This window comes from Mugil cephalus, chromosome 10 (genome assembly GCF_022458985.1).
Source record: "Mugil cephalus isolate CIBA_MC_2020 chromosome 10, CIBA_Mcephalus_1.1, whole genome shotgun sequence".
Classification (NCBI taxonomy): Eukaryota; Metazoa; Chordata; class Actinopteri; order Mugiliformes; family Mugilidae; genus Mugil; species Mugil cephalus.
In genome coordinates this window covers 6,390,204-6,414,865 of record NC_061779.1, presented here as the reverse complement: position 1 = coordinate 6,414,865, position 24,662 = coordinate 6,390,204, and the positions used below count along the sequence as shown (strand labels likewise).

Here is a 24,662-nt window from a genome sequence, read left to right as displayed (position 1 = left end):
TTGTTTTGCAGTATATTACATTTTGGTATATTAAAATGTGTTACAATGTATTATGATATGCATTACATTGTGAAACAATACGTTATGATACAAGACGATACAACGCAATGTGATACACTACAAGATACAACCCAATACAATCCAAAAGGGAAGGAAACAATACAATACGATACGATACAAAAGAGAAGAAAAGGAAATTATATGATAAGAAAGGGAAGAAACAATACGATACGATACAAAAGGGAAGGAAATGATACAATACGATACAAAAGGGAAGGATACGATATGATATGAAAGGGAAGGAAACGATACAATACAACATTAAAAAGGAAGGAAACGATACGATATGATACGATATGACGCGATACGAATGGGAAGGACACAATACGACACAACACGATATGATACCCCACAATGCAATACAATATGAAACAATAAAACACAATTAAACATAACGCGATACGTTGTGATGATACGATACAAAATGAAACAATACTATACGATTGAAGTTGAATAAAAAACATTGTGTGTATTTCTGGGAACCAGATAAATCCTTGTTTCATTCAGAATGTGGTAAACTGATGAGGCGCATGGACATGACATCCACACCATAGCACATGTTGACTTCTTACTTGACTATAATGTCAATATCACACTCACTGTTGAAGTACATCTTTTGGTGCTTTCACAGGAATGAATGATGAGCAAATTACATTCATTTAAGCTTTGATACTCACCGCTCCTCCTTATGGGTACATGAAGAGGATGTTTATTGACCCTCTCATGAACCAGGCAGCAAACCTTACTGCACAACCAGTAATAACATATACTCACGATGTAGCTATTGCATGTCCACTGGAATATCAAGCAACATTAATTAAAAATTAAACTGAATGCTAAAAGTTGTGTATTCGGTTCCTATTTCTTTGGGAAGCAAGAATGTACCTTATGAGTTAAATACAAGTCTGCTCCTCAGTTGTTCAGATTTGATGGGTACAAGAGAAAAATTGAATTAACATTGAACTAATAAGTAAAACAGTAATATTAAGTGTGGGGTTTCTGCACAAACTCCCAGAAACACATCAGGTCTTTTTCTGCCTGGCATTGAGGCACACTCGACATTGTGCTGTTCAGTTTAACCAGTGGCCTTTTGATGCTTGGACAGGGGTGTATTATTGAAGCTTTTGTGTTGATGCTGTATTGTTTTACTGGGGCGGTCTCTTGATTGTCAGCGGGGGGCCGGGGCTAGAGGTGGGGGGGTGGGGGTGGGGGGGCAGGGTAGGCTTGTGTGTGTCCATGTGCTGACATGGACCTTCTGTGATGACATTCAGTTGGATGACTGGTGTGACTCTGAGGACAGAGAGGGGAGAGCAGAAGAGAAACAGAAACCGAAGGAGTCACAGAGATAGAGGAAAGAAAAAATAATCAGAGACAAAGCGTGAGACTGTCTCTTCAAGGACGTACGGAGACTGAGATGGAATCAAAGAGACTGAGACAAACCTGGGATTATCAGTAACCGAGGTGGAGTTATTCAAATATGGACTAGTTTGCAAGGCTGCACATACATACGCAAATACACACACACACACACACACACACACGCACACACACGTTTGGTTTTCTGTTGTGAGCGGTCTTGGCAGCGGACAGGTGTCAGCATGCAGGAGTCTCCAGGTGCCGTGGGCGTCGATGGCAGCTATGCCAGCAACGTTCCAGCCTTTCTCACCAAGCTGTGGACACTGGTGGAGGACCCTGATACCAACCACCTCATCTGCTGGAGCGCTGTGAGTCCGTCCTCTGGACACACTCTACATGATACTGTAGTAAATGTCTTATTGGGACACGTCCCTCAAACATTTGTATTTTTGGAAAAAAGCCTCTAAAAAAAGAAAGAAACCTGGAAAGAAATTAGTGTTTATCATCAGCTGCTATTGCAGGAAAAGACAACAGTTCATTTTGTCTTAGGAGAACGAGAAATATTTTTGATTGATACTTTTTTTTTTAAATCATTTTTAAAATTATAGTTGTATTTATAATAACTGTATTTTATCAGTGACACTGTGTGAGGAAGGCAGAAGTTGTAGAAGTTGTGTCAAAAGTAGTCGATACCACCGATTTTCTTTACGATACGATACAGAGTAAAATTCAGACTGGTATCGGCGATACTGATCCAATGCCGATACTTTGCGTAAAACCACCTGAATGTGTCTGGTAACTTAAAAAAAGCAGTGAATTTCAAATCACAGCTTCATAAAGAATACGACACATCAGAGTAAATTATTTATTTATTTCAAACTGGGAAGTATATTGAGGTAGCGACCTCATTTATTATATATTTATTATAACATTTTAACAGAAAAACCAAACAGAGGACACAATTATACAAAACATAGGAAAATGCTCTTTCAAACACTAAAAAAGGAAATAAGTAAAATAATAAGACCATTAAAATAAATCATTGTTTAATTATTATTAAGAACTACTATAAAATGAAAACTTGCATCTTACTTGCACTCTCCTCTTCTGTCCACCTCATCATAAATGCCTCGTATTCTGGTTGTGGTAGTTTAGTTACTTTCCACTATGTTCATACATTACCTCAAAAGACTGAAGTATCAGAAGTATCGATATTCCAATATCTAGCTTCACATCACCAGGGCACAAGGCCTGTGGAGGTAAATGTAACTACACCAGCCAGGGGAATATATCTGCCCTTTATCTCACTTTACGTGACTGTTATTTAACTCTGAGAGGAGCTGAGTTTGCTCTCTGGATGGTTGTTAAGAACTGTGCGCCCTGCTACATTTCTTAGGAAAATCTAACAGCAAACATTATGTTTGGATGTTTGGGGACTTTTCTCATTTCTCACTCATTCTTCTTTGTAGTGCGAGAGTGTGAGGCACAGCAGATGATCATTTTAAATCACAACTTCCTCTCTTCTCTCCTTCCTCTTGTCTCTTTACCTGACTGGCCTTAAGCAGATGGGTCCCACCGCTACCTTAGTTCTTGCTGGGGGTTTTCAGGAAAGCATTCTGAAACAATGTGGGTCATTGTTGACACCATATAAATAATACTGAAAGTAGTTGATGAAAACTGAATGACAACAGTATCGCATCTGGGATTCCCTCAACACATCAAAAGAATGACTAAAGTTTTTGATTAGTTTCACACCGGTTTCTTTCTTTTGCTCATTTTAGATTTCAACAAACGCAAGTTTATACACACTTTTGTGCATCATTCTTTGCTTTCTTTTTCTTCTCCAATAGTTGGTCTGTTCACACAAAGAATTTATTAATGGTCTAATCTGATATCTTGTTAATTGTTTTACTGATCTGTCTCTGCAAGATTCAAAATTAACTAAAAATACTACATCAAATAGAAAGTTATCCTCATGTGAGTTCCTAACTATGTAAAACACAGAAGTTAGCATCCTTCTCACAAACTCAACATAAAAGAGAAACTACTCCTCACACTTCTTTGACGCACTGCTCATGTTAAAATAATTATGCTGGATAGTTTCTATATAAGAGAATAACATCCTATCTGCCCGTTAACAATAGAACATTTTACTCCATTTGTGAATTTAGTGCACATTTATATGTTTGAAACTGATTTGATTGCCTCATTCTTTGTAAGAATCTGCTTAAAAAATAATAATAATACATAATAATACATTAAATTCAAATCTATAGTAGTAGACATGTGTTCTTGATGTTTATCTTAAGATATCTTTGCCTTTGGGGCTTTCTTTTTCTTTTTCTTTCAGTTTCAATCTTCCTTCCTTAATTGGAAACTCAGGTCAAGCTGAGGTCCAGTGACAAAATAAATACAGAGATTCTTTATTTTCACTTGTGGGTAAGCGAGGTGCACAGTTAGAGCGCTGAAGGGGGAAACCTAATTAAGGTAAAAGCACAGAAGTATCAGTAAAGTCACTTGTGCAACAGAAATAACAAAATATTATTGTACATATACAGTATATTACATTGTTACTGATGCATTAATGTGTACTGAATTAGGTGGTCAACTGTACAGATTTATGGGGTTCAACAAAGGGTTGTGTCAAAGATAGAGTCAAGAGTCAAATGATGAGCCAGGGTCCAGCTCTAATTTTCTTTAGTCTTTCTTTGGATGGTACCTTTGAACCACTCATACCAGAAGTTTAATTCAGTCTTATGCAGTCTGTGTAAGCTGGATGCAACAGAACAGACAGCACTACTTTACAAACGGTTCTTATGAAGGATACAGTTAAATAATTATGTTATTTTAATCATTTTTTTTTTCAGTTTTTTTTTTCTTCAGTTTTCACTAAATAAAACCGACATTTCTGAAATTTCGATAAAGTATAATTGAGCTTTATACATGTTTCCACTGAAAGGTGTTTTGCGAATGAGCTTTAAGTCCCGTCTCACGATATAAAGTTTAATTCTCATCAAGCGAGACTTCACTTTGAGGAAGATGGACTTCAAAAGAACTAGTCACATGACCCTTGCTTCATCTCTGGGGAATTGTGAAAAAAAAGTGTTTCCATTGCACTTTTGCGATAAACTTTTATAACGATACATCTGAAAAACCAGCTCATGAGAGCGTAAAAGTGTTTTAGCTTTAGATATTTGAGAGGTTTTTTAGAAATGTAGGTGTTTCCATTTGAAAACACAGCAATCAAGAGGATAATGGGACAGTTTTTCTGTTCCCCTTTAAGTGACACAAACAGGTGTGGTCCCATCCCATGACATCTACAGTGAGAGTGCAGCATCAGCTGTTAGATTGTCAGACTATTATCAGAAAAGTGAGCATAACACAGTCTATCACAAACATTATTTTAAAATATGATACATGGTAACTCCCTTTAGCTGTTAGTTGTAAGTGAAGTATGTATAAAATTTTAAGCGTGACAGTTTTTTCAAAGTGAAAAACAGGTGCAGTTGCTTAGTAAGACTGGGAGAGAAAGCATGACTCATCCCTGAGAGAAAACGAGGCAATCTGTTTGACTGGCTGACTGGGTGGATATGGCTGCTGATGAAAAGATCCTGCGCTGTGGGGAAAAAATCCCAGTGAATACTTTACGTCACACTTGGTCATTTATGGACTCAGGGTTTGAGTCAGAATCCAGAAATGACCACAAACCACAAAAAGTTTGGCTCCCGTTATATTTTCATGCATGTCAGCATTTGAGCTGCATTTGTAACTATTTATTCATAGTTACTGGGATGTGATGTTCACACAAATACAAAAGGAGTCTGCTTAATCGTTTGTGTGATTAAAATATCCAGTTTTCTGGTTAGTTTTTGTGCAGCAATCCTTCAAATCCAGACTCCACGAGTCAAAAGCAGACACAACTAATAAGCTTATCCAACCACAGTATTAAAATACACAAAAGGACTCATAGGGAGTACGCAAACAAACTGATGGCAGATTTAAGTGCAACTTTTCAATCTTTGTAGCAGTTTGAAGCTTATTTCAAATACTTCTGAACAGGCAGCTCCACCCAAAAAGTTCTAGATTGTTATAATTATAGATGTAATCTACCAAACTATAACCCTGCATCTCTGACTATGTTCTCTGTTTCAGACCGGGACAAGTTTTCACGTGTTCGACCAGGGACGCTTCGCCAAGGAGGTTCTGCCCAAGTACTTTAAACACAACAACATGGCGAGCTTCGTCCGTCAGCTCAACATGTGTGAGTGCGCCCTTCTCCTTTTGTTTCATTATCTTTTCTCTTCATTTGTATTAATTTCAAAATGAGGCGCGCGTGTGTGTGCTCTCCCCAGATGGTTTCCGTAAGGTGGTGAACATCGAGCAGAGCGGCCTGGTGAAGCCTGAGAGGGACGATACAGAGTTCCAACATCTGTACTTCCTCCAGGGGCACGAGCACATGCTGGAGCACATCAAAAGGAAGGTACGGACACATGTGCACACACGGAAATGCATTTTTTTCTTAATTGGATGGAGTGCACATGTGACATGAAAGGATTCACTTCACCACATCTGCAACACACTCGATTTCTCTTTAAGTCTTTCCTAGGATAATCATGGGTTGTCCAGAACCTCAAATTGATTAACAAATCCAGGTGGGCTCTGTCCATGCTAGTGACTCAGGGACATGAGATTATACGTTTAGGGATTTTAATACAGAATTTACCTAATCTTATGTTGTTACAGCCTTGAGTTAAGTTTTTGTAGAATATTATTGTGCTCTAACCCTAACCGTAACCCTAGGGTTAGGCTCTATAGGCACAGTAGCACTTTAAGTTAAATGCTAGTGCAAACCTGCTAACAATGCTATCATTTAGTAGGTATGATGCATGCTAAATATTTGTGTATCTCAGGTTGGCGTGTTTACATGCTAACATTCACCAATCACAAATTTTTAGTCGTTTAGGTTTTTGATTGAATGAGAGTGACTAAATAGGCAATTCGCCCTTTTAGGAGTTGAGCTCATTTTATGCCTCTGCAGCCATTTATACTTGTGTGCTCGTCAGTCTGGCTCACTCCGTGACAACGCCACACAAATGCTAGTTGGCACTGTGTCTTTTTTGCCAGTTAGGTTAATTTTTGTTCCTACTTCCTGCTTCACTTTCAACAACGGCGACTGTTGTTTGAGGATTGAGGATGTTTATATTTCCGAACCTCTCCAGTTAACCTTTCCTCAATGTGTTTTCATCTTTGTTGATCCAAAACAATCAGTCCAAAAATTTGCGGAGATGGAGAAGCAACTGGAAATACTAAAGCTGATATACGCTACTAGCAAGCGGACCAATCACAGCTCTTGCGTAGTTACATTTCTGGGAATGTGCCTGTCAGGCTGCGTTGTTAGGGTCAGGACCGTAGCTACAGCATCAAATTGACACAGAAGCATAAACTATACATTAACCTGGAAGCCAGTTGATTTCTTTTCTTTGTATCGGTTACCAGACTCATATTCTGATAAGAATTAAGTCTGGCTATATACCAGGCGAAAGAGGAGTACAAATCCAATACAAAAATTGATCTTGAGGTGTAAAAGAAAAAACACTTGGGATTCCTGATATATTGAATATTACTTACTGCATCAGGCTGCACTTTGTGTTCTCAGGTGTCCATAGTGAAGAGCGAGGAGACCAAGGTTCGCCAGGAGGATCTCAGTAAACTGCTGTATGAAGTTCAGCTTCTCAGAACACAACAGGACAACATGGAGTGTCAGATGCAGGACATGAAACAGTGAGTGCAAAGATTGTGTCACATCATCTTTACATTCTGTATAGATGACTATCCACAGCTGGGGTTTCAGTTATTTGCTTGACTTAAGAGAAAACTAATCAGCTCAGCTTAACTGCAAAAATCTCAATGTCCCAAGTGTGAGACAGGACAGGATTGTGGATCTGTCCAGGCTGTACCCCATCTCAGTGCTTGTAGGGACAGGCTTCAGCTTCAGACCCTCAACAAGGCAACATTTAGATGAAAATATATGAATAATATGATAATCTTGAGTCCTTGCCTTGTACAAAGGTGTTTAAAACCAGGATTACTTTGGTCAGTATTACGTTTGCGTTGCAATAACTTTCCTCCTATTAAATCAAACACTCGGGGCTGTTTTCAGTCAGACAATCGCATTTGGAAGTGTCCTCTTCTGGACGATCAAATGCTTTTATGCCTCAATAAATTACTTTGTAAATGAAACCAGTCTTATTAGTTTACCTCACAATCATTGTCACAAAACAAATCACTGTAATAACATAACAGAATTACATAATCCTGTCTAGCTTTAATTGTAAACTCGTTGTGGCATTTTGATAATCGTGTAAATTGTTTAACTGCGACACCGACTTGACGCGCTGGGTTCTGTTTCACTGTTTCACCGGCGCCTGAAACAAACAAGCTCTCACCAACACAGCCTCTCTCAGAAGCTTAATGCGGGCCTGTTTTTTTTTTTTTTTTTGTCAGAGAGCCTACTCAGTTGGAAGTCATCCAATACTAACACATATACACACACAATACAGCCACAGCATTATGACCACTGGCAGGAGAAATGAATTGACCGTTTTGTGATAATACAGGTTCTGCTGGGAAACTTTTGGACCTGCTAAGACATGTACCACCCACCTAGACCAGACCAGGTACCTCCCCCACTCCGTAGCATTAACACTCCTTGATGGCACAGACACACACTAGATCCCAAACGGCTCCTCCCCTCAACCCAAAGGACCCAAACGACCCCGCTAACAACAACAACATTCTCTGATGAGTCACAACTGTTCTGGAGGCACAAGGGAGACCTACACAATATTAGACAGGTGGTCATAATGTTATGCCTGATCAGTCTATAACAAAGAAAAAATAATCTTCTTCTACCTTCTTCTCAGCAGAGACAACATTAGTATTTAGCAGATAAATGTCTAAAACTCATTCCATTTAACGATGACCATATGACCAGTCTATGGCTTTGAAAGCTTAAACAACACTACAATATGTTACATTTAGTTTTATGTTTTGTGAATACAGACATGACTCATTTTAGATTTAAAGCAAAGCACCAAGCCCCAACCTTCATGTTAACCTCATCCTTGGGGAGCAGCAATTAACCTGCCAGTTATTCCTCCCGCTAATTTGGAGCAAATCACCCAGTGGATGAACTGACATTTTCTCTTCAGGCTATTGTTGCTGAAAATAGTGACCATGTGTCCTTTGTGGGGTGTAGCTGCTTTGTGCTCGGTATTGTTTGCTAATGAGAGGAGAGAATGTTCACCTGCTCACCTGACTGACGAACACACACATACGAGCCAATAACGGCCGACGACGTTCTTAGAAAGGACGCGTCCACGTGCGCCCCGGACAGCCGTGCCCATAACCTTGAACAATGTCCCCACACGGACGTTAGTCTTTTCTTAATTAAAAATGTATGAAACTAAATCTGTTTTCACAAAGTCAGAGCAGTGTGGCTTTTTTTTTTTTTGTAAGTGTGTTTTAAATGACCTATATACTTTATAACAGAGCTGGAACAGCAGAGATGGCGGTGGCACTCTAAGCTGCCACATTGCCCAACTAGAAAAGATGAAACAGCTCACAGTTTATGAATTCAAGTGAAAATGGCATTAAATATTCTGAATTATTGCAAGATTAATCGTGTCTGTGAAGGTTCTCAGTCATCCAGGTCATGGACTTTTCTTGAAGACGTTCCACCACTCAAACAAAGCTTCTTCAGTACTAAAGGGCTGGTGGGAGTTGGGGGTTTAAACAGGGACATATGTGGGCGTAGGCCATCAAACAGTCCCATCTTAATAACAAGTGAGTATCTGGTCTTTTACAGACACTTGTCGAACAAGTTTCTGATTGGCTAAACCCGCATACGTCCCCATTTAAACCCCAACTCAACACTGGATCCTTTGAACTGAAGAAGCTACAGGCCTCGGAGAGTCTCTGGAGAGTTTCTGCTTTTATGGCTCCATAGTTAGCTACACACGTTTTATTATATGGAGACATAACACTTGAGATGGCATCGGTTGTGGCGGGAGACTACAAATTAGAAAATAAAAAAACATGGGTTCAAAAGAAGCTAGCTCCACATCCCTGCTTGACTCTATCAGTTTGCAGCTAGCATCAAGCATTAGCTGCTGCTAGCGTTGCTACCTTTGCATTGTTGGAAATGGAGATATCAGGTTTTAACAAGGAAGAAAAATGTGTGGATTATATATATATGACATATGATCTTATGACGCTATAACTAAGTGGCATTAAAGCACCGTTGCGATGTAGCTAAGACATGTGTTCACACTCTGCAAACCTGTCAAATCATCTGTCTATCCCTTTGGAAAAATGCCACTCTGGGAAATCTCTTTTACACAGCAGGATAGCAAAATAAAAAATAAATTCTACTCTGTCGATTATCCAAACAAGATGCAGTAAGGGATCTTGTTTACAGCAACCAGCAAGACAGCTGACAGGTTTTCTCAACCCCCATATAGGGACACGACAAAAATGCACTGTATCTCCTCAAGCAGGTCTGCTCTCTGTACAGAGGATCTGACAGGTGAAATAAAACACGGCCGGTGCAGAGTGACTGCAACAACCAATTTGAAACAGGAAGAGTAAAATCACACGTGCTCTTGAGATGGAACTATCCGTAGCAATAATGTCAACTTCTGTCACAGAGGACAAGAGTGAGTCTTTTTTTTTTTTTTTCGTATAACCAAAATAGAAGTGGCCACATAGTGCTGAAGGGCCACACTCTTCACAGTCGGGATATAAACTGAGAAAAGGAAAAGAAAATAGGATACAAAGGGATTTATACCCATAAGGTTTTGACTCCACTTCAGATTGTCCTCACTAAGGAGAGAAATGCAGGTTTCCTCTAGGATGGTGCCAGTGAATTAAACTGTTTTCAGCTCAGCCTTTGAACCAAGTGACAGTGAAAGTCCTGCTAATCATGGTTGTCCTTGTCCGCTCTCTGTGATCTCTGCAGGCAGAACGAGGTGCTGTGGAGAGAGGTGGTCTCGCTGAGACAGAACCACACACAGCAACAGAAAGTCATGAACAAGGTCGGTCTTTGTGAGTCTTGTGCCTTTGCATTTAAGAGGAACTGGTGTGTAAATGCGTGCAGGTCCTCTTCAGTGTGCACACATAAACTCCTTCTCTAAAGGAATGATACGTAAAATAATACTTTTAGGTAACTTTCCATAATGTCACCTCCGTTCTACTGAAAGCATCAGGCAGGAGTGTCTTTTACCTCTCTGCATTGATACAATTCATCATTTACAGACATTTATGGAGTGTCCTTCATTGCTTATTAACCCTTTAGATGGGACAATTAAACACAATATGTTTTTTGGCAACTAGCGGTCACCAACACTTTAGCAAACCATTGAGTGGGAAACTTAATGTTGGAAATGTAGCCGTAATGAGCCGTAATGACAGGATGGGGAATATCAGAAATTGGGTATTCAATTGAATTGTGATATAATAAATTAGCATGAACCTCAAAATTTCCACGGATCAAGATCAGATGACCTTTTCTTGTAAATACATTAAAAACAACCCCACGTGAAGGCAGTATAATTTTACCGTCACATTTTCATCAATAGTTGCTCTCATTGCGCAAAGCGATTTAACTGTCTCCAGTAGTGTGTCAGATCATATGACTCAATGAGCTGACTGCTTCAAAAGTTCCCGCTGCACGATGCCATGGAACTGCCTCTCAGGGGGATTACAGAAGTGGTGGAAAGTACGCTTAAATAATTTAAACAGGGAGCATACAAGATAAACCTGCCGGGAAGGAAACATTTGCACAACTAGGAGAAGCCCTGAAGTATTAATTAGACAATATGATGATAATTTGGCATATATGTGTACATAGAGACACATGTCTGTATGTATTTATGTTTATGTTGTAAGTGTGAATGTGCATGTGTATCCGTATACATGTGTGGGCATACTATCTGTCCATATTGTATATAAATATGTCATTACTGTAAAATAGTAGCTTGTTAAATGTGATAGTCATACCCTAGTATTAGTTTATTTTCCTGTTCTGCGTAGATATGAACTGCACTTAATTGTGTATGTTCCTGTACTACAGTAATATACAGCGACAAAACAGTTGAATCTAATCTAATCTAATCTAATCTAATCTAATCTAATCTAATCTAATCTAATCTAATCTAATCTAATCTAATCTAATCTAATTGTCCAGGAACACTAATACACTGGTATTTTGGCGATTTCTACTTTTACTCAATTCTTTTACTAGATACTTTACAGTACAGTAAGTACAGAAGATGGTGCATCTTCCTACAATTATGAAATATTAGATTTTTTTCTTTCCCTTTTATAGCCCACCATTTTATTTATTTATTTATTTTAGCTGATACTTGATACCTTGGTCGCTACCTGAAGTGTGAACCCTTCTGCAGCATATGCAACATTTACAATCCGTAAATGGAATTATATTTTTGGCTCAGCGCTTTATTTAGCTGTCATTAAAACATATACTGCTGAGAGTCTAACCTCCACAAAAGGAGGTTTATGGGTCACGCAGATTATTTTCCTTCACCACTTTTATGTTACAAGAAGGGAAAAAAATGGGATAGTGTGTGTGTGAGTGTGTTTTTTTCTCTCTCTCTGTGTGAGATCAAGTGAGGATGCTGATTCATGCTGTGCCTTTTCTCTCTTTGCCAGCTGATTCAGTTTCTGTTCAGCCAGATGCAGTCCAACACACCCAGCACTGTGGGCCTAAAAAGAAAGCTGTGAGTACACACACACACACACACACACACACACACACACATTGGAGCAATCAACAAAAGTGAGACAAACAGGGCCGCAGTGGGGCAGAGGGAAGGGCTGGCTCAGCTGACAAACTGAACAATCTAACTCAACAAGCGCTGTGAATGGGGACAAGTGCTGAATCAGTCAGTCAGAGACACACACACATTCACGCACAGCGAAGGCACGGCAGAGTGCATGACCCCGCTGCAGCCTGTGTGTGTAAAATGCTGGTTCAGCTTTTGTTGCTGAGAGTGAACAAGGCCAACGTGAGAAAGGAGAGGCTCGGCCCGAGCACAAAAGTGCCAAAGAAATGTGGATTTCTGGGCCAGGATTCATTTTGCCGCATGTTTCACAGATACAGTTGCGCGGCTTTCTCTTTAGAGCTAGTTCCTGAGTGTCCGCAGAGTGTGTTTTGCATATTTATGCTCACAACCCACTCTCATGAGTCACGCACCCCCCTCGTTTCCTGTCACATCTCCACATTGAACATTGTAAAAAGACCAAAAAAGGTGAAACGAAAATGGAAAACAAGCAAAACAACAGGATAAGACTTAGCAGCTCCATGGCAGCTACAGTATTCACCTAAACAAGTCTTATTTTAATTAATTCCAATTTGTTGCCTTATGCAAATATAGCTTAATATTAGTTTAATAATGCTAAAAAAAATTAATTACAAGTACGGAAAGCACTGGTCTCTCAGTCTCTGATTGTATCTAAAGATGGACAGACTCTACTGTGTGGTGCTTCTGGCATTCGCTGTCTTGCTAATGCCTGATTCCCAGATAATTAAAAAACGGTCAAAGAGGTAGACAATGAGCGGAGCGGAAGCTTCAAGGTGGCTTGACAGCCAGCGAACTGTGATTGTGTCAGCCTGTCACTCAAATCCCCCACGTCCTTATTCATGCACAATTTAATGTCAAAATACAGAATGAGTGTAGAAATTAGTCATGTCAGGGACTAAAAGCTGCACATTTGCACATGGAGGATATCTCACTTTTGGAGTCAGCATCTAGTGGCCACTTGAGGAACTGCAGGTTCCAGCTGAAAGTTGCCACTTGGTCTCATTTGATTCATTCCACTCAGGCCCTGCTGTTGAGCCTCTGTCATAGCTTACTGGGAGACTGAATGCAACTGAGTCATCATTAATACACCTACGCTTTCCTGCCACCCATGACTCAACATGTGTAACTCCCTCCAGGCCTCTAATGTTGGACGATGGCTCTCCCAGCCCTCCTGCCTCCAAGTTCAGCCATAGTCACCCAATGGAGTCCATGCACGAGCCCTTCTATATCCAGTCGGTAAGAAAATGTGCACGTTCTACAGTCAGAATATCTTTATTTAGATTTTTTTCTTTTCCAAAAAATAAAATAATTTTCTCTACAGTCATTAATGCTCTCATTATTCCCCAATGAGGCATTTTGCTTGGAGCTATTATTAGCTACTGTACTGCTGACCTCCCACATCCAGAACAAATGGTGCTGCCAGCCACATGCAGTAAACATCCACTCTGAAGTTAGTGTCCAGCCTTTCTAAGTGCCTGGCCTCGTCAGGACTTTAAATTCATCTTTGAGGGCAGCCAATTCAGTGCACAAACACTTCTAACCTCAAAGTAATCACATTTAGTTGGCTCTACATTTTACAGTTTACCTGAAACACAATATCCATTACATGACGGCAAATATATTATCTGGTTCTAAATCTCTTTTAACACCCCGCTGACATCAGCCCAGCTGTTAGAGTGCACCAACACTAGAGGGAAGCAGAGACAGATATGGAGGGTGGAAGATGACTGCACAGAGGTTATCAAACTAAAGCCTTAGACTGAATATTTTACGAAAGACTTGCACATAGTGTAAGAGACAGTTAAAAAAAACTGTAAGTTTTTCCTCATTTAAGGTTTGTTAAATTCACATTATGTCTCTGTTTATAGCTCCTCTTTATATCTATATCATTACTAAGCTACTGTCAAAGTAATGCACAGGATATGTATTTAAGGACTGACCCAGATGTGGCACATTATAATGGAAGACTATAGATCATAAGACATCAAATATACTCTCTATCTTTAGATAAGGAGGTTCAGGCTGTGCAAGGGAGACATTAACCACCTTCAGTCAATGGATGTGCTGTCCCATTTCAAGTCCATTTCAACTCTTTTGTTTAAGAAAACAAACTCCATTCTTCTGGCAGCTTCAATAAGGTTCATCTGATGCTCAGACTTTTATATATATAGTACTATTACACTACTATTGTGGTTTGTACATTTGTAGTCAGAGCCAATTCTTACAGGAACCATGGACATGGTTGAGGTCTGCTTCTCTAACCACAGTTCCTCCTCAAAAGCACTGTTTTCCTCTGCCGAAACCCGGGATTGAACCAGGGTCCTTTAGATCTTCAGTCTAACGCTCTCCCATCTGAGCTATTTCGGCACGTTTTGCTCAAAATATAGGTGTGACCTCGTCCGGTAGGCTGTGGACCAGTTCTGTATCTGTCCATTTTTTTTTTTTCATCAAACATTTGTTAGTTTAGAAACTACAGCATGGGTTTGCAGTAACAACCAAATGCCAGTTGGATCAAAAAATCTGCATCACAAGTGGAAAGCCTGCACCGACACTGTGGTGTTAATGATATCAACCAGCTCTGATCCACTGATCAGATATAATGTGGCTGACTGTGTAAGCAGCACTCAGCAGTAGCGCTAAGTGGAAAAACCCCATCAGGTGGAGTATTTCTGTCAAGCTAGTAACTCTTTACACAGCATTTCTCCAGTGTGTTGTTTCAAGATAATAAAGACAATGATCTGTCTATAAAAAAATTAATGCACAATATCACGCTAAATAACTGACAGTTATTGTTATGGTGCTAATAAGTATGTACGCTAAGCTGCAGGTAGCTGTATGTGCTCATGTCATTATGTTGAAAATCAACTTCAGTTCCAGAGACGTTGTTCTGTCAAAAAATCTATAGGGGGAAACTGTGCATTTGCTGCAGAATGCTCTAACTCATCTTTGCTGTGTTAGGCTCTTTGTCTTTGTGCCTGTTTCTGGGTAGCATATTTAGTGACTGCAACTGGCTGCAAAAGTCGATTTCAGGAAAATTATATATTTCTACATTGTGTTGTTTCTTATGAAAAAATCCTGCAGTAACTCACTTTTTACCAAATGCTAGTGCAGTTTTATTAGTGCAATACCACAGCTGTAAATGATATTACCTCACACCTCACTGTTTTCTCCTCTTCGTCCTCAGCCATCCAGTGATACTGCCTCTTGCTCCACCAGTGGATTGACAGGAGGACCCATCATATCAGATGTTACTGACATGTCTCAGGCCAGCATGGCTCTTCAGATGCAGTCTGATGAGACCAGGTGAGAAATACAATAAAACCAGATGCTTGTGCACTTCAGATATTTTCTGGAATAAAAAATATGGATTATAAACCTTTTTTTTTTTTAATCATAGGAAAGTTGATGCCTTAAACTAGTTAAAAAAGATGTGCCTGCTCTAAAGTGTCAGAGTGATAAAAGCTGACCTCATTTTTAAGTTTCACTCTGCTTAATAGGGAGAAGTGCATGATGCTCATCAAAGAAGAGCCTGTGAGCCCAGGAGTTAGAGGAGGAGGGAAAGGAGGTGGTGTAGGGGGAGGAGAGGCCGTAGCGTTGACCTCCTCCTGCGAGGTGTGCTCCTCAGAACCTCCCGTCCTCCCTGTCGCGATGGTCCAGTCTGTTCTGGAGGGAAGGAGCACAGTGACCTCTGTGGTGGAGAGGAGGAGTAAGAGGCCTGCTTTGGACAGGTAGAAGAAAACCGTGTACATTCAGAAGATTTCACGCACTGATGCAAATCATGTGTTTACATCTATATATTTTGCTGTGTTTGTGTGTTTTTTGCAGAGTGGAGGTTTCAGACACAGTGGAGAACGTGGATATGAGCCTGGAGGAGTTGCAGCAGCTGCTGCTCAGGAGCCATCAGCAGAGCGGTGTGGACGCTGGGACCAGCGCTGCTATGGATGTCAGTAGATCTGAACCGTACGCAGACAGCAGCTGGTGAACTGAACCTAATACTTATCTCTTCTCCCTGTTTCTCTGTAGCCTTTCAGTTTAAGCCTGCCTCTGACTGAGTGGAACTTCACAGAGATGGAGTCCAACCTCAAATCAGTAAGTCTCACCGCCTGTAACAACCGTATGCTGTCGAGATAACATTTGAACAGAGCCTCCTTTCATCATGATACATGTTGGCAGCCCCTCTGCTTAACTACCGCATGAAATAAGGCATCATCATTTATTACATTACTCACTAATTCACTGACAAAGACCACACCTTGATTGATGCAGAGAAGGGTCAAGGGGATGGATGAGATAGATAGAAGGGGGTGAATGAGAAGGGTCCAAATTGGCGTGATAAGAAGAGTTGAAGGAAAGACGTGAAGGAGGTGGGAGGTGTCTTATACAACATATCTCTGTACAGTTATCTCTCTGGTTGCATGAAGGTCCTTTTGAACTCAAACTGACTGTTTATACCAGAACGAAACTGATTTTTAGTCCACTAGAGAGGCACTGCAACATGCCTTGAACACAACACAGGCGTGCGTAATGTAAAGTTGATACTGGGAATGTGCTGCAAAGATTTGCCTATTTAAACATAATTTATTCAGGAGCGTGAACTTTAAGGTTCATCTGATAACAGAGCATTTAACAGCAGCTAATAATACCTAACAAAACCCAGTTTTGAAGCAGTTTCAAAATGCGTGCAAGAATTTTTCTCTCTCTGCACTTAAGCCATCCAATTGTCCACATATGCAGTGTCTATATTTGCAGTTAGTAGCTTTTTCAGGACACCTCAGCCATGGACACAAGGGATGACAAAAACCCAAAATACACCTTCCCCTCTGCCAGAACCCAGGATTGAACCAGAGTCCTTTAGATCTTCAGTCTAACAGTCTCCCAACTGAGCTATTTCAGCCAGACGTTTATCCAATAATAACCTGTTTACCTGTGCATGATCAATTGGTTCAGCCAGCAGTTTACTACGATGCTACTTGCCTAGAATTTATCACATTTTTGCAGCATATCTTTTGTATTTTCTCTGTTTTGTACGTTGGTTTAGAACCTGGAATATTGGTTTACACTAACAACCAGATGCAAGTTGAATCTAAACAGGAATTAGTATTAAGTTTGTACAGACTCTGTGGTATTAGAGAAGTGAGTTTATGGTGTTGAATCTGAACACATCCTAAGGTTGTCAGGAAACACTCACATCTCATCCACTTATCAGACATAATGTGGTTAACTGTGTAAACAACACTCAGCATTAGTGCAGAATGGAAAAAAAGGTGGGCTTCTTCTTCTTTTTTTTTTGCCAAACTTGTAACTCCTCCATGCAGCTCAGTTTCACCATTGTGGCTCTTACATTCAGAAGCGTGTTCAGGGCCACTGCAGAAAAACTGTCCTCCACCTCCCTCCCCACAGTTTTTACTTCCATCGACAGCAATTCAACTGCTAAAACTGTCTGGTCGCAAAGTAATCGATTATGTCATCAAATTCCAATTTTCAGGGCATCTTGTGTTGAACAGACAGGACGGTGAGCCGGTTCAATCAGCCCCACACAGTGTGGATCTCAAACAGTTTTGTTTGCTCTCACACCACCAACAATTGTTCCAGGAAGTTTACTGCCTATTGATAGAAAGTGCTTCTTCAGAAATCCTCAGCATCTGCTTTGTAATGAGAAAGACATTCTTAGGAACTTGGTGCCCTGAATGTCAAACAGCAGCAGTGATTCATACTGCAGTAGAAACACAAAATACATCGCACAAAATCCTATAATGATATATTTCCCTGTGTTGCCTCATGTTTTCATTAATTGGACTACAGCATGTGACTCATTTGTCTCAAAAGTGGCTTCATATATTAAGTTCCTTTCATCCTGCAGTCGTAGCATAGATATTTTCTATTAAATATATTATATATATTGTTACATATTTATTTATATATTTTCAAATTGGCTTCAAACACATCAACATCGCTTTCATATACTAAATAAATAATTTTCATTATTCATCCAGAGCTGTACTTATTCCTGTGAAAGGCAGATTTCTTAAAATGCTGCGTGTAGTGTCTCGTCTAAAAAGACTGAGCTGATTTCTCCTCTCTCCTCTCTGTTTGGTTTTGTTTGTGCAGCTGAAAAGTCAATACTACTCCCAGTAATTAGAGTGTACTTCAGTTTTTTCCACTTGCAATCTGTGCGTGTCTCATCTGCCTCGTGTTCTGGTAAATTACCACACGCTATGACAAGCGTTATCCGTCTCCACATCACCATCCTTTGACTAATTTTGCAAAATAGTCAAGAAATGACTGGCTTGCACAGAGCAGCACGATAGTTTGATTAACTTTGCTCTGTTGATGGTCTAAGCATGTGATTTTACACACAGACATAGGGCCATGCTTACTGTTTGCTACAGAACACTCGTCGTTTGGTGGCTCAGGCAGCATGCTAGTTTGATTAGTATCTTTGTTAGCTTAACGTGTAGTTAAAGATGGTAACGTTAATTGTGCAGTCCCGCATCTCGGGATGTTGTAGTTATAACTTTGGTGTCTTCATGTCGTTTTAAGTAGGAATGTGAAAATGACACTGATGTTACAGACAAAATATATTTAAACAAAATGCTGAAAACTGTTCCCAATATGTCTTTTGGTGCATGACTTGCCCAGTTGTTGGCATATGACCACATCTACGCCAACAACTGAGCAAGTCCTGCACCGAAAGTTTTGGATACTTTGTGTAGTTGTACTGACTTGAGTCTATGCGTCACTGTATGTTAGTTAGCTCAACACGTTGTTAGCTGGTTGTTGTTAATTGCTAGCAGTGTTTAGCTGCTGAGGTTAGCACGTAATGCTGTGGAGAGAAGAGAAAAAGGGCTTGGTCCCAAAGGTCAGGACGTCTGAAAAGGCTCTGTTAGAAATGGAACTTCCCAACATGAGAAAAGCTAAAACCAATTAATGCAAATTCATAGGCAGCCACTTTCAAAGTAAAATGTAAAGAAATCCATTAAAACAAAAGGGGTTTGGACTTTTCATAGTATAAAATAACCAATGTGATGATTTTAATTCAATGACAGCAATCATATTTTTTCCTCCACCAATGAATTAATAAAATATGGAATAGTAATAGGAATATTAAATCCTGGTGGAAAATTAACAATTCTTGCAGTGCCATGGAAAACAATTAAACACGTGTTCCACCTCGAGCTACTAGAACAATCCTGCTTTTAATATTTCTGCAATATGATTGAATTGGGTCCTCCTGCTGTTTGGGATTGAATATGCTCCCCTAACTTTTTGCTCATTTCTGTTTGTACTTATTGAAGAATAAGCTCATAATGAACATGTCGAAAACAGATTCTTGTACTTAGATATGACTCTATTGAAAACGTGACTCAAAAGCTAAGTCATAGCCTAGTAACATATTATCTGACAGGACCGCAAATGATTAACGGTGCTTCTTATTAAATGTTACCATCTGCTTGTCTTACTTTTATTGTTATTTATTCAGTTAAAGCTGCTGTTATATCCAGGATAGCATCAGAGATTGTATCAATGCTGCAAGTGTGATGTCAACGCAATGAAAGTGCATCATATATCTTTGAAAAATGCTGCTCTGTTTCGCTGCTCGCAGGATGAGGCGGACATTAAGCCACCGATATTTTATTGTTACATGAGAAATTACAGGAGGGGTGGACTTAATGAATGTGTGTTTACATTTTTCAGTACATGTTCCAGAACCAGGAAGCAGAAGCTTTTCCAGCTACTGGCTGTGAGGAGCAGTGAGTCTGTGCCGACGTGGAAGGTAACCGTGCTGCAGCTTATAGCAATATTCTCTAGAGAGAGTCAAACGTGCACAGGTTCACAAAGCTAAGGTATTTGTGTGCAGGAAGGAAGCTCAGTCAGGAACTTATAACTCCACATGTTACATATTGTTTGAGGACAGCTAATGATAATAATAATTAAAGGATACTTTCCTTTCATCTGCATTATCTTTAATGAGATCAGCACTGATCCAGGTTTCACCTTCGATTTACACACTTCGGTTGCTGAGTCTTTTTTTTCCTGAGCTCCGTGTGTAAATACGGAGGTGTTGTTAATGCCCACAGACACACTCCATCATCTCCTCTTGTTTCTCCCCTCAGGCCACAGAAGCTGCTCATTATTCCACTCTGCATGAGTTCGATCCCTGGGCCCCACCAAGCTGTTTCCTACACGTGGCTTTCATTTTTTATTCTTCACACATCCATACAAAATAAACAGGCCTCTGTAGATAACGAGATCCTTTCTTTTTAAGCGAACGGATCAAAGCCTATATTTCCCGTTTAGCTGGCTGCCATTGGATCTGCCTGTCAGCTAAATGATCTGTGGGCGCGACACATAGGAAATGACGCTGGTCTAAGGTTTTCATAGTTAACCAAGCAAACGAGTGTGTTATGACATGTTTATATCTAGACTCCAATAATAAGCCAGCTGGATGCAGACAGTGCATTCTTGGCTCTTGCACTTTAGTCTTTGTGTGAGAGGTAGAGGCAGTTCCTGCTTGTAGAGGTGACTTTTTCTTCCTATAAACACATGTATACAAATTATTATGTTTTATTTATTTTAGTTTTATTTAAATTATTAATAATAATAAAAGAAAAATACTATATGTGTATCCAAAAGAAAACTTACAAAAGAGTAACTGTGAAGAACAATCTTTGGGGGAATATGTAGCATATTTTACATGCTATGTGATTTTTTTTTTTTTTTTTTTTCAGTCTGTGTAAGGATGTAGAAAGTTGAAGGGCTCCTCATATGATCCATTTATAATGATGATAAATGTCGAGATAGATGAGCAGGTGTGTTAGCCTTTGCGATATCATAGGTTTCTCTATTTAAAGCATATCACAATGGGGGGTTTTTACACACTTAAACACCCGTCTAATGTATCTTTGCACAGGCCTGACATGTAGCCAGGGACTTAGTTATTTCTCTTCTGTCCATTTAAATGTGAAGTTTCAAGGAAATATATATATATATAAAAAATAGACTTCTCATTTGACAAAAGCATGAACACTACTGCATTTTTGCACAATCTGTATCACTAGTTATTTATGGGTTTGACAACAGGTAATTTATTTTCTGTTTGTAGATGACCAGCTCTCTGTTGCTCACTGCATGGTTGTCTAAAAGAGATATCAGCCTCTATGGCAAGGCTTTTCTTTTTTCTTTCTTTTTCTTTTTTTTCACCCAAAAGGCAAATTCTTTCATCTCAGAGACAAGACGTCACTGAATGTTAAATCAGCAAGCAAGGTTTTCAAGTCTGCATAGGACATTTTAAAAAAAACCCTGATGATTAGACACGTAATATTCAACTGTTCAAGAACCCATCTTAGAAAAAAAAAGTTTTGATGACGCCTGACTTTGTTTCATTAAATGTATGGTGGGGTGGTTAGTTGAGAGTTTAATCTGTTGAAGAAATGCATATTAATTATCTGAACTGCTAAATTGTTAATAATGTATAATATTAGTTGTCAGCACTGGTTGCAGGCGACAGTTTAAAGGTTAACTTAGTGCAAAACATACTTCTGGGAAACTTTGTGCAGATAAGTTGAATTGTGCAATACTGTACAGAACTGTGAGAACTCACACAATTGCAATACATGGATGACCATAGGAATGTAGGAAACGGCAACTGTGAGTGGTGGAGTGGAACACGGCACAGCGAGATACACTAGAGAAGGATAATGTTAGCCTGGGAGTCAATCTGAGCCACACAAAAGCCTCAATTTGTAGTTGTACGTTCACGGGGAGGTGCATTTCAGCTGCAGATTAGCCTAGAGCGAGGATACGACCAGCACAGCGGCTATGTGTGTTAATAACTTCAATCAGTGCAGCTTTGGGGATGCATTTAGGAATCAGTGGCTTTAGTCCTTTCCTTGAATGTAGGAAATCTTCAAACTGAGTATGAAACGTGGCTAAAATCCCAGCGCCAGTTTGCATTTGCTTTTTGAAGACAGCTGAGAATTGTTCTTTATATATTATAAACTCTGCCCTGCATCTAGATAGTGTGTTCCTACAAAAGCTAGAAAGTACAGTCATCAGACACAGTCACAATTTAGGTTTTAGTGTTAGAGTGCTTGGTTAAATTAACCTTACTTAAAAATGACTATATATTTAATTTGTCAACTGAAAAGCAAATGCAAACCGCAGACCCCTGCAGGCTAACGTCTTTGTGGCGGACGCTCCTTCTTTGTGCACGCCTCAAGAAAAGGGAGAGAAAGAGCAAGCTGTGTGTGTATAACAAGTGAAATTGCACTAAAAAAAATCACAGTTGTATGATATATGAGAGTATCCAGTATATTTTAGACATTTATTCTCGTTCCTCATGAGACACATGAGGCTTTTTCAAGGAGTGGTGAATACACACATTCAGTTGCTGTTGTGTTCTTAATTTATTCTGTTTTTTCCATTTTAACCATTTGCACTGGAAATGAACGGACGTGTGTTCAGATGGCATTTATGCTTGTCAGGATTGCAGATAGATAAGGAAGTATTTTTGTTCAACGAGTGGAAAGATCTCTGCTGTAACGAAGCGTGGCATCCCAAAAGCACCTCTGCACTACGAGTCGACAACAATAAACCAGCATGGAGATACACGTCACACACTGTTTATTACCGAACAAGAGCTAACCTGTACCTGTTAAACACCTGCAGACAGTAAAGACCATCTTAGTGCTTAGATGCTTTTGAACATGGGCCACCACTTGCTAAAAATGTGAACTGTTTTAAATGGAGTTTTTTTTTTTTTTTTTTGCAAAGACTAAAGTGTATTGTTACAGAGAGTCAAAGAAACTGAACATGTATTCCACCTGTGTATGAAATATTTAAGTGGTTAAACCAAATAAAAGTTAAAAACGAGACATGTGATTACTTTATTTGAAATGGTACGCACATCTTTGAGCACTGCCAACATTAGTCTCATCATTAGCTTTAGCATACCGTGACTGCTCAGCTTAGCAAATACAAATGGACTCAGTCAGCAGGTCTGTCAAACCTGCAAGTGTAAGAAACACATAAACCTTTGTTTTTCTAATGCAAGCTGCTATTGTTAGTGCACTCTGTGAAAGTAAAAATCAAATCTTTCAAAGCGCTCAAGGTCAGCTTAGTTGAAACGGCAACAATAAAACATACAGTGCAGAAAAGCAGATTTAAAATGAGATGAGATAAGAGGGAAATCCCTCTGGATTTGAAAGGTGCCGGAGAGTCTTGAATGTCAGGAGGGAGATTGCTCCATAGGCGACTCAATGCTCTAAAAACTCATGGTGGACAGTCGGGGGCAGGTGGTGCAGTAACTTGGGTGGCTGAGGAGGATTTGAGAGTATGGGGAGGATGTGTATAACTGGATTAGTTTAGATGGATAAGATGGCCATGAAGATATAGCAGTATTTTACTGGAAGAGAGGAAGTTCTGGTGGTGATACGAGCTGCAGTATTTTGGGCTAGTTGAAGTTTATGGAGATAGTTAGAGGGTAAACCAAAAAGAACAGAGCATGATGCGCTAGTTTTGTAGCTGACTCTAATGTTGACCCCACGTTGCAATATTAGATGCTCCAGGGGAATTTAGGAGAGCTTCTAATTGGAAATAGTGAGGAATAGGATGGAGAATGCATAGACATTTAGTTTCCCGCTTCCTGACTCTGTTTCCTGCTCCCCTTACTTGCATTCTCCGCCCTGGTTGATTGGACTCACCTGATTCCCATCTCCTCATCGAGCCTCCATAAAAGACCTCAGCATTTCGAGTCTAGCTTCACCAGGTCAAGAATCACATAGAAAACTGGATCTGAAGGTATTTAAAATGTTCTGTGTCATCCAGTATAAAGTCATTAATAAAACGGTTCTCAATCTGAAATGTCTATATTGTCCTTGCATGCAGCACAGCAATAGTTCACCTAAAAACGACCTCTCAAAATGTTGCTCATCAGTCACACAGTGCGTGGTTGTTACTTTTTATACTCTCTTTCTATTTTTTTGAACAGCAGTCATTATAAAAATAAAGTCATTATCCAGACGTACAAAGAGAGTCTGTAATAACTGACACACATTGTCTGAAAAATGCTGAAATGCTATTTATCAATAGTCCACAAAGGAGCAGCACTTAAAATACACCTGCAATTTTGGACCTTTAACAATGTTCATTTCCAGAACTGCCAGAGATGTATTTAGCAAAGGTTTAGTATAGTGTCATTTTGTGTAACGGTTTATTTTTTACAGACATTAAATCGCAAGCCTCAAGATTCAAAAATATGCTCTTCTTTTACTTGGTTGTAATGTGCTGGTAAAGTAAATATTTTCTATTATACTATATTTATTTCATTTGTACTTAACACTTGAATTCATTCTCACTACAATG

The 24,662-nt window shown here is 39.6% G+C and overlaps 1 protein-coding gene and 1 non-coding gene across 2 annotated transcripts; one reads left to right on the top strand and one right to left on the bottom strand.

Annotated features, from left to right (window-relative positions):
• Window positions 1-1,360: 1,360 nt before the first annotated feature.
• hsf4 (heat shock transcription factor 4) lies at window positions 1,361-23,173 on the top strand. The gene is made up of 13 exons (XM_047596805.1): window positions 1,361-1,784; window positions 5,569-5,677; window positions 5,769-5,896; window positions 7,073-7,197; window positions 10,436-10,511; window positions 12,148-12,215; window positions 13,436-13,535; window positions 15,484-15,602; window positions 15,797-16,027; window positions 16,125-16,242; window positions 16,323-16,388; window positions 19,995-20,073; window positions 20,414-23,173. Exons 1-12 carry the CDS (start codon window positions 1,659-1,661, stop codon window positions 20,052-20,054), a joined length of 1,326 nt encoding a protein of 441 aa, XP_047452761.1. The 5' UTR covers window positions 1,361-1,658; the 3' UTR covers window positions 20,055-20,073; window positions 20,414-23,173.
• trnaf-gaa lies at window positions 14,594-14,666 on the bottom strand. Its single transcript has one exon. It is a non-coding gene; the product is annotated as a tRNA-Phe (tRNA).
• Window positions 23,174-24,662: the final 1,489 nt, after the last annotated feature.

Excerpts from the sequence above, each read along its gene's own strand:
- hsf4 (XM_047596805.1), top strand. The coding sequence starts at position 1,659 with ATGCAGGAGTCTCCAGGTGCCGTGGGCGTCGATGGCAGCTATGCCAGC. Across the intron at positions 5,678-5,768 it reads CGTCCGTCAGCTCAACATGT|ATGGTTTCCGTAAGGTGGTG; the intron begins GTGAGTGCGCCC and ends TGCTCTCCCCAG. Across the intron at positions 5,897-7,072 it reads TGGAGCACATCAAAAGGAAG|GTGTCCATAGTGAAGAGCGA; the intron begins GTACGGACACAT and ends TTGTGTTCTCAG.